This window comes from Bacillus rossius, chromosome 7 (assembly GCF_032445375.1).
Source record: "Bacillus rossius redtenbacheri isolate Brsri chromosome 7, Brsri_v3, whole genome shotgun sequence".
Lineage (NCBI taxonomy): Eukaryota > Metazoa > Arthropoda > Insecta > Phasmatodea > Bacillidae > Bacillus > Bacillus rossius.
Window position 1 is genome coordinate 38,611,064 of NC_086335.1, and position 11,204 is coordinate 38,622,267.

General features: G+C 36.2%; 1 protein-coding gene across 4 annotated transcripts in view; it reads right to left on the reverse strand.

Annotated features, from left to right (window-relative positions):
• LOC134533855 (GA-binding protein subunit beta-1) overlaps window positions 1-10,917 on the reverse strand; it is a 30,278-nt gene extending 19,361 nt beyond the window's left edge. Inside the window, exons 1-5 of one of the 4 annotated variants that reach the window (XM_063371553.1) lie at window positions 10,784-10,917; window positions 10,353-10,432; window positions 8,562-8,714; window positions 5,902-6,099; window positions 3,750-3,914 (exon numbers count right to left, since the gene is read on the reverse strand). In XM_063371553.1, the coding sequence (XP_063227623.1) occupies window positions 3,750-3,914; window positions 5,902-6,099; window positions 8,562-8,714; window positions 10,353-10,409 (573 nt within the window). In that variant the 5' untranslated portion in view covers window positions 10,410-10,432; window positions 10,784-10,917. Of the gene's footprint in view, window positions 1-3,749; window positions 3,915-5,901; window positions 6,100-8,561; window positions 8,715-10,352; window positions 10,433-10,537 lie in introns of all 4 variants that reach the window. The other 3 variants (XM_063371554.1, XM_063371552.1, XM_063371551.1) reach the window with 3 other exon arrangements.
• Window positions 10,918-11,204: the final 287 nt, after the last annotated feature.

Genomic DNA, 11,204 nt, shown 5'->3' on the forward strand with positions numbered 1-11,204 from the left:
CAGATTTTTGTGACATAACTGTATCTAAACATTGTTTTTGGCATGAGGTTTTCCATGATTTCTACTGCAACATTCCATGACAAAACTGCTGTAAAAGGGCATGATTGTTTTTATAAAAGAAAACTGATAAAAAAAGTATTGAGCAGCGTGCTGTCTTTTCTCTCTTGAGAAAGGAGACTGGTAAAAATTATACAGTAAACAGGAAGGGAAACACGAGTATAAAAAATAGTATCCTTGGGCCATAAAGGAAAAAAAGGGGAGAGACGAAGAATCTGTGTTGTGTTTTTTACAGGGCAATAAGCTGAGACACAGACCATAAAGATTTCACTTGTGTTCTACTGGTGACAGATATATGGTGCGACCCATATTTGAGGGTGACCATTATGGTGAAAATGTTATTTTTTTGCCCAAAATATAATGGCGCGACCCATACACAGCTAAATACAGTAATTACCAATAACTATAAAAAATTCAAATTCAGTATCCTGACTTGTAGGCATATCAGACTTCACTATTGCAGCAGGCAACTATAAATTTTTACAATGTACCACTGTCGATAGCACTAATGTCAATGTGCATGGTCAAAGTGCTGATAATAGGTATTTAAAGCAGAATGGAATGGAAGGAAAACTATTTATAACACTTAGATACAGGTTTGAAATGGGAGAAAATATGTGTACATGGAACAAATACAAATCAAAATAATTCTAGTCTATAACTATAATTTTTCATTACTTCATCACTAAAAATATTTCCTGACTACCTAAGAAATTCCCCAATTTTTTTCCTGTTGCTAAAAATCTCCTGAATTTTCCAGGTTATCCCTGTTGCTAGCCACCCAGCCAAGTGTACATAAAAATATGCAAGAAAACTTTCCAGACTTTTCCCTGACCAAAATCTCAAATTTACCTAACTATTTTTAAGGTAATTTTCAATTAGAAATAAATAAAATCAACCTCCAACATCCCATGTAACTAACCAACCTGTCTCTATTTCCATGTTTATTATTTAAAACAGAACCTTGCATATGCCATTTAATAATGAGTATGTCTATGCGCTAAAACACTATTTAAAAAAAAATGCTTTCACGGTACAGATAACACCAGACTGAAGCATCACATTTCCCCCTCAAATTACAATAACTGGGGTGTTTCCATGTCTTATCCAGGATTTAAAATAAATTCCCTGACTTTTCAAAGTGTGGACACCCCGTATTCATGCTCCTTAATTTCAAACTTGAATTGTAATTTTTTAGAGTGAAAAATCCCCCAAATAAGTGTATTTAATATTGTTTTAGAATAAATTTGGCTGCTACGAAATGCAATAAATAGGTAATTATTTGACTACTTGAATCATTACCTAAATTTTTTTAGTAATATATCTAATGTATAGAGCACACATTAACAGCAAGAAAATTTGAAGTTTATATTTCATAATTTTTTTATTATTATTTTGATTACACCACATTCTAATGACTTAATGCCTAGTCAAAATAATATATAAGAAATAGTGTTATATAAATATGCTTGTATTAATATATTAATATTAAGGTTTTAATTTTGCTTTTGATAATAAATTACTGCACTAGTTGGATGTCAACTAACTTATTCAGTAAGACATAAAACAGAACATATAAACCCGTAATTTCAAATCCTAAATATTAACATCATATCCATAAAACTTTTAGAGAACTTCCTCAAATAACAGGTACCCTTACGTTGTCACAACATGATCGTGGATGTAAGGCAATCTTAAATATTTTCTACTGTATCACACTTAAAAGGATTTAAGACAGAAGAATAAAGCAAAGGTTTAAAAATTGTTTACAAAAAGACTTACTACCATTATTTTGGAAGAACAAAATTTCTAAGATTTTTCGCCAACCTCCAATGAACTATTTTAGTTGAAACTTCACATTGTTTCTTTAAATTAATCTGGGATATTTGTATTTACCATCCTTTACTACGTGCAATTGTTTAACCTTTGAACAAAAAAACTTATTACATAATAACCATACTTCTGTATTAAACAAATTACTTAGCACAATAACTCCTATTTATTTTCTACGGACTGTGAAAACCCTTTGTTCAATCTTCTTGAAAATTAACTTTATACGAGGTTATCATTTTCAGGAATCAACTTTAACCGTCTACAGAAGCTTGGCTTCTGGGTTGTAGGCCGTCCAAGGCCAATATATCACTGAAGTTTCGGTTGACATTGTAGTCACCATCATCAGGGTACAGTTACCTACTGAGGTTATTACAAGTTATTCTGCCTTTAATACTTTCGCCTGAGTGGAGTGTTTCCCGATTGGCTGCAGCTGTGGGCCAATCACAGCCTTCCTTTCGTCTGGTTGGCCTGTTGGTTGGTCAATCGGAGCTCGGCCAATCAAAAGAGAAGAGCCCACTGATTTGCCAGCACCCCCAGCCAATCAAAGAAGCCCAGCTCCTGCAATCTTTATTTTTTAACTGTCTACATGTTTCTGCAATGTTCTAAACATGAACCAAATTGGGCCTGTGTCAAAACCTGGTTTTTCAATGCCAAGTGAATATAAATTCAAACGTTTAAAATATTCTTTAAGTCAAATTGAATTGTGAACATTGTTCTCAGCAAAGTTGTATAACACTTATTTTATAAAATAAAGAATTAAAGTAACTAAATTGTTTAACATTTGTAATGTTTAAACTGATAAAGTGATTAACCAAGTGCACCCTATGTATAAAACCATTCAATAAAAATTATAAAATAACAATGAATAATATTAATATTGAGCATTCTAAAAATAAAATGATAAATGATGTGACACCTCTTAATTTTTTTTTTTAAGTAACTACCTATCCAAGCAAAACATACACAAAACCAAATACAAAACTAAATATTTTAATGAAAAAATCTTAGTCTTCAAATGTTTTAACGCTTTGCGACAAAATGCGAAGCTTCACATCAGACGTGAAGCTTCGCACCACAACCGAATCTTCAAATGAAATAAATAGCAAATTTCCTGGCAAGTCAAATCACATATTAAAAAAACAATTGGTTGTCTGTAAAGTCGGTTTACGGACGATAGTTTAACGTGACGTCATAACAAAACATTGATGAAATGATTGCATACTTTTATGAATAAAATTGAATCATTTTTATTGAATTATCACTATTTTGTATGGATACAAAGAAGGAGTGAAATTAAATCTACAATTTAATTGAAAAATTTACTTTTAATTGCACTCATTAATTCAAATATGTTTTTTACTTTAACGAAAAGATTATTTTAACTATTACTTTTATACATGATTCCTATTTAACTTCTTCCAATCTGTGTTATTCTGTTAAGGATAGTACGATGATAGGAAAAGTAGGAAACGAATGGGAGTGTTTTAAGTTTAATGTGCCTCGAAAAAGTCAAATCGATGGTTGTTCCAATCGAATGGAAGAGAGATATTTGCACCACGGACTCTGCAGCAATGCTAGGAGGAACGGGTTAGCAAAGAGCAATGAAAATGTTACATTGAAATGCATGAAAACAGAATTACGCCACGGACTCGGTCGCAATGCTAGGAGGTTCAGGTTAGCAAAGAGCAATATAAAATGAGTGTAACAGGACACAGCGAAACGGGACAATGTGCGTAACGGGACACTTTTTTGTGCGTGCAGCCGGCGTTCATCGATTTATTAGACGTTGTCACGTCAAAAGAGCATCGACTGACTCGCTTGGCGAAAGCTTGGCAAAACGGGCCGGAACGAACGCAAACCTGAAGGAGCTGGAGGATGTCAGGCCGGTTGTTCTCGACGGCCATGGTCAGGGGTGTCTTGTCGAACTTGCTGACCGCCCGGATGTCGGCACCGTGCCTCAGCAACACCTCCACGGTCCTCACGTGGCCCTTGTCCACCGCCCAGTGCAGGGGCGTCATCCGCAGCTGCGGGCACACACACGGCCACCCGTCAGCCCCAAACTGTGATCACAATTCATCATTTTAACTGAACGTTTTCCTTCTTCTTGAAACAATCTTTCAGTATTCACCCTTGCTCGTTTCAATTCTATTATGTGTTACGGTCTAGAACTATGGGATCACGCATGCAACAGAATAGAAGATTTAAGCTTCAGAGAAGAGCTATTCCCTTAATTTCTTTCTCAAAACCATACATCCTGCAGCAAATTTGTTACTGTGAACACTTTAATTAAAATAATGCTTTTGATAAAAAAAAAAAATATTAACCACCACAAAACAAATACATGGTGAGATGAATCCAAAAAATGACAACTAGACAGAACCTTACAATACCTTCTCATTCCACTAGACAGCATGCCATAAAATGAAGCTATGTGGGCATCAGCCTATTCTATAGTTGGCCAGAAAATTTTTAAGAATATCAATAGCCAAATATTTATTGTTCATCAGTAACAATGATGCATACTAAGTTTTTTGATTGTTAGATATTACAAAGTAATTTTTATATTTTTATTATACAATATTATGTATTACATATGTCTCTTATACATACCATCTATAAAATGTAATTTTATATTTCCCTTTATATTTTGATTTTTAAAATTATATTTTGGGTTTTTTTTATTACAGTGGTACCAACATGAATAACATCCTAGAATAGGGTCAAAGTTATTTAAAACAAAAAAAAATAGATGAATATGAAACAGCCAAGTTGTCACACATATTAATGTTCTTTTTACACTAAATCTTATTCTAACACCCATTAAAATATATACTTTTGCAGCCAGTAATTTCTAACATAGCACTTTCAACAATGCATACACTGAGTTGCTACTAATGACAGGGTGTAAATATGGCCATGTTTGCTTTAAACCAATGTACTTCCAGGCAGTGACTTTATTTCAAAACCTGATAAAAGAAATATTAATATACATTAAATTACGGATTTACAGTGAAACCTGTTTAAGACTTTCTCCCATTATATGTACGGTCAAATGTTGTGGTCCTGCCATTTTCTCCATGTACTGTGCATTATTATTTCCCATGTAAAATATGTTCTCAAAAAAACTTTGTTTCTCTAGTTAAACTTTTTAAAATTGAAATACACTATTCATTAGTAAATAACAAAATACTTATTTGATGAACAAAAATATGTAGTTACTCAATGTGTGAATTCTCTCTCTGATACATTTTGACAAACATTACAGCCTCAATGTGTTCTGCGAGCGAGTATGAAAATGTAGCCAGCGCTGGTTGGCATGTTGACAACACATTTTGTTAGGTTGATGCCTCTGTGGTGCGTGCACACGTAGTGAAATAATATTGATATTGGTGACATTTGTATTGATACTGACTGCATGCATGAAGTGGTGTCTGAAAGAGAACAAAGAAATGAATCATTCTGATGATTGAAATGTTGAATGTTTGCACAGGCCTACTTGCAGGGCCGGTGCAAGGTAAACTGGCGCCCTAGGTGAAAAACCTTAATGCCCCCCCCCCCCCCCCGCCCGACACCCCAAAAAAATTTTTCCTTGCCTCAAAATACATCACGTAAGCCTAAGATTTTGTCAACAATCAAATGTAAACAGGCTGGTGTTTTTTTTTTTTTTTTACTATTTTACTTATTGCAAATCATGAACAGGTCACCGTGGACTTTAAATAATTATTTATATCAATATAAACATTCCAAACTGTTACAAAATTCCATTTTCATCTAGTTTCGATAATCGTTAAACATATGATATGAGCTGTTATGTGTCATGCTGCGCCGCCCCCAGCTACTTGGCGCCCTAGGCGGTTGCCTGGTTCGTCTGCGTGGACGCGCCGGCCCTGCCTACTCGAGAAGAAGATGCTGGAAGTGTAAAATAACGGTGTTTGCAAGCAGGGAAATGTTACGAGCTGTTCCACTGCTATCGAACGGAAGGGAGGAAGGAAGGAGCGGAGGGGGCAGTACCATGTCCTTGGCGTTGGGGTTGGCCCCGCGACCCAGCAGCAGCTCCACGATGGACGCGTGGCCCTCGTAGGCGGCCATGTGCAGGGGCGTGCGGTCCACCTTGGTGCGGGCGTCGCGGGATATCCCCGCCCGCAGCAGCACCTCCACCGTGTCCTCGTGGCCGTTCTGCGCGGCCAGGTGCAGCGGGCTGGTCCCCAGCTGCGCGGGCACACACACGCGCGGTTGCCACCGGCCCGCTGGGTCGCAGCAACCCAAACCACTGTGCTACTGGCTCGCTGTAGGAAAGGTTTCGACGGAGATTAAAAACTGACGAAAACTAGCTTCCAATGGCGTAGCTTGGGTTCCCCACCTCCCTTCTTTGCGACGGAGAGGGGAGTGACGGAAATTCTCTTGTCGCAAAGAATGGGAGGGGGGAAACCTAAGCTGCGCAGTGGAAGCTAGTTTTCGTTAGTTTTTAATCTCCGTCAAAACCTTTCCTACAGCGAGCTAGTAGTAACGGCCGGTACGGAAGCATGATGAGATTGGGCTAGCGTGCAATGCAGTTACTAAGAGACAGTCTTCATTTGGCGCAGATCTTTGCACGAATGACCACCAGACGTTGCTTCTGGAATGTTCTGACTAGCTTTGCTGTACTACACACACTCTGAGATCAACATCGAGGGCCGATATCAGAGTCGTTATTTCTAAAGCGCGGTTTTCTCTTGTTCGCCTGGCAGCCTCTCACCTCTCGTACTTCATAAACGCCTTTCGAGTGACTGCCTGCTGGTAGCCTGTTCCTCCCCTCCCCCTCTGGGACCATTTTCGGCAGAGATCTGGCAACACTGCACAACATTTTCTCGATTGAACTGTTCACGAATGTTTTCCCCATTCCCTTCCCCCCTCCTAGAAAATGTAATTTGATCCCATATTGTGATCAGAAGGGAGAGGCCTCAGCCCCTTGATGCACCTCTAAAACTAGTGACTTATTACTGACATTATAATAGGTACAAATCAAACACAAACTGATACAAACATGGAAAATATCTGACATTGATTTTAAGCTTGTATCTTTTAGTAAAATAATTGTTCCTCCTCCCTCCCGCAAGCTTACTTTAATACATGTGGAGTGTAATAACAACTTAACTCTTAGCTAAAAAACAAAACAGCAACAATTAAAACATTTGATACCTAAAGGTGACCAAGAATTTTCAAACAAGAGATGCATATTTTAGGGGGAGGGAGAAACATTGAAAACTCTTGAAATTTTAACTTCCTACAGTAAAATTAAAGACATTTTCTAGGGAATTTAGAGCAAACACATTAAACCACTAAGCAATGTTTAAAGGTACAAGGTCTGGGCAGTTTCCCGTCACTTTTGGAAATGGTTCATTTTACCAATTGATCGCACAAACTAAATAATAAATTTAAATAAAAAATTACCTCTATTTGACATTTTGTTCAGAAATGGTAAACTCAGGAGTTCTTAGTGACATTATTAAACTGTGAGATGATGATGACAACAATAACAACATGCAAGATACAGAATTGGCTAATAAAATAAAATGTTTTTAATTGGCCGTTAGGACTAAAATGTATGTAATTCATTTTAACCTACAAGCCTATAATATGACATATGAGGCACACACAAATAAAGAGTATACAACTTCATAGTACTTTCTGCCCATCAGACTAATTATCAGTCCCACCAACAATGGGTTGACATCCTGAGTAAGAACAAGAATAATAATTCAAACTTCCACGTACAGAACACCTCAAAAATAACATAAAACAAAAATACTTTTACATGATACCATACAAGAAATAAATTACTTCAATCTCTCAGTTTTTATAATGCAAATGAAAAATGCTTATGTACAAATAAATATGTAACAAAGGTTGATTCATATTATTTAAATTGTTTTATGTGTGTCCAAGCTAATGTAGTAAAACGCTGGTTTCCAAAACAGAAATGCTAACCATAGTTGAAACTCATGATGAGTTGGCTGATTAAATGAAGGTTTTTTTCCCCCCTGCATTGATACATGCTTAAAATGTAAATTTTCAACTAACAAGACATTTGGTGCTGACAGTACTTTGTCATGATACAGATACAACGATTAGTTAGTGTTTTTAAAAACTAAACCCTGTGGCAGTAGATAAACTAACAGCATGATCAACCACAAGCAAAAAAAGTTCAATACTACTATTTAGTACACACACACAGTTCATTTGTTTTATTATTCTTTATTCTTTGGTACTTGGCTATACATATTGCTTTTTCACATATTTACTTTTCTAGAGTGCTTACTCAATTTTTCTGAAATTTTCATATCTTTTTCAAAATTGCTCGTAAACTAATGCTAACATAGAAAAAACAAACTGAAGATTTTATAAAGCCTAGTGCAAAATAGCAGTTATTTATTTTTAAAGATAGACTGACAAGCACTTTCTCATTAAAAAAAAATTTAAACCATTTGTTATATCAAGCACATTTTAGTGACTTCAACCAAAATGCAGAGAAAATTATTCACGTTTAAGTGAAAATAGTGTCCTTCAAACAATACATGACTTTCTGGAGACTTCAATGTCTTTATTAATGCAGTACAGAACGGAACATGAAAACACAGTTTTGTTCAAATGCATGCTCGGCTCAACAGGCAAGGAATGCTGTTGGTACGCACCCAGTCGGTGGTGAAAGGGGCCCCTCGGCCCATGAGGGCGTGCACCTCCACGGTATCCCCATCCCTGGCACAAAGCAACAGCTGCTTGCCCAGCTCCACCAGAGACACCTCCATCGAGTCCGGCGACTGTCCTGGGCTCCCGCTCATGTCCATCTGCCACCAGCCAACACAGCACTGCTGCTACGAATGTTTCTTCCTCTTTCAGGTCATAAAGTATGGATCAAGGATGAATCAGTGACATAGGGTCGGGAATGACTCCCCCAAATTAAAAAATAACTCACCGGCTCATTGCAAAATATGCCACGTTTCCAAAGTGCAAAAAAGTCTGGGTTCGACCCAGCCAAGAACTGAACCCAGATCTCCTTGGCGAGAGGGGAGTTATAAGACAACTCAATCATAGTGACACCTATCACTTGCACTACATGCCCTTTCAATGCATGCACCCGTCCGCCCACAGGTTACTGCAAGTCTTGCTAGGTGACAAGTCATTCGCAAACGCTTCCTGAACGACATCTACCATTGGTCAAAAACAAAAGTGAGCAGGATAACTTGTGGTCGTGGCGGTGAAATAACGCTTAAAGTCTTGTTGACATTGTGGGCATTACATTACACAAGTGAACGAGAGGTGAAATATTGAGGAAGGAGGCATTAGGATACTTCTGAGATTGAAATGAAAGTACGGCAAAAAATGCCACAGCAGGATGCTTTATTTCAGTTGCAAGCAAATAGGCTCTATGCGCAGAAGGCATAAACACATAGGTAAAAATACACAAACACAAAATTGTATGACTATGGAATACAGAGAGCTTTGCTGTATAATAAATCAAAGTCTTATATGGTATTTTATTATTTGCAACAAAAATACACGTTAACTATTTTAGTTAATTCTGAAACAAAACCACTCTTCTGGGAAAAAATTTTCCAAATTGCTTTTTTTAATTTTTATTTTTTAGCATGTTTTTGAATTATTTCCTAAGAGGGCATTGTGCTAAGAAGTTTACTAGTAAATTACTGTTTTAAAGAGTGGTTATGTCATGCTACCTACATTACAAACAGGATGTGATATCTCAAGAATGTTCCGTAAACTGAGTTAAAACACTCTTAAAAAAAGAGTAAACACCAAAAATGGATTATTTCAGTTCCTTATTTATTTTCTGATCATTCTTGGAGGAACTTAAAATGTAATTAACAGTTTTGATGTTTGCCTGTGCAGTAATGCTTCTAACCCTGGTCGCCTAGGTTGAACGTGAGGTTTATACCACTCGACCACCATGCATCAGTCCCATAATTATATAAATATAAATAAATCATTAATAAAATAAAATAAACACAATAAAAATATTGTAAAATAAGTGCCTTTGGTATGACCTGTCCTTTGTCACAATTACTTCTAAATGGTCACATAGCAAACAATTTTCTAATTTTAATCGTAGTATGGCATTCAGAGGTTAACACTATAAATACTTACCAACCAATTTCGAAAATAATACGAAAAGAGACCCCTGTAGATTAGTCAATATAATGTACATCAACATGTTTAATGGGTCAATAAATAAATAAATGAACAGTCCAGAATACAGAAGTAGGGGATGAAATGGCAATGCTGGGTAAGTTTCTCATTACACAATTCTTAACTCAGGCTCACCAGAGAGCTAATCAAGTAATCAGAAACCACAATTTTTTATTTATTTTTGTTTTACGTCCGTTGAAAGGGGTCTTTACAGACAGGCCAATAGCTAGTGTCATGCCAAAACTTAACAATATAAAACCAAAATTCAAATATTTACTAACAGGAACTAGTTCGCCGGGTTCGACTTCTGCATATACAATGTGTTCCACGTTCTCCATTACGCCAGATTAACAAATTTAACCTGTAAATACAGAACATAATGTAATTATCTATGCATACAAAATACAAGAAACCAAGGATACACATAACCTAAAAGGCTAGTAGAAACTCATAACAAATACCGTACGTTTAAGTATTTTAAGTGATTTCAACTCGTCCCATAAATAATAAACTGCAGAATGCTCCATACATAGTTGAGTTACTCAAAGTTCTTTGCATAAAAGTCATTATTTAAAAACAGGATGTTTTCATTATCGCCATATTGAAAGGTAACTTCCTGTTCCTGTTACAAAACGGAAGTGATATTCATCGAATTCTCTTGTTTTATTCTTTTAAAAAGTGCGTATATAGTAGTTTACAATCAAATACTTACTGATAGGACCAAGCATTGTCTTAAAACATAATTATTAAGCGACAAACTTACGCCCGCCAAAATCAACATAACCAACACAATCACGTCATCTCAAATCACAGCCTTCTAAACAACTTGACGCGCAATTTTAATTTCAGGTTAACCAAACCTAAAGAAATAAATTTTAAGCTGTATTAATTTACTGTTCACCAATATTTTTGAAAATTTCAAAGTGAACAAAATGTGTATTTAGGCTTTACTAATTCAAAAACTCGCTCTTGCATTAATGCAAGAACTCAACTCCTTATTTCAATTGGTGCTGGTTTTACAAGCTTCAAAATTAATTAACTTTTCTGTAGACCCTCGTGTTATATACTTTATCCTGCCTTCAGTGACGGATATCTCTACCATTAAAGCCTGTTATGCTGTCAAACTTGCGCTT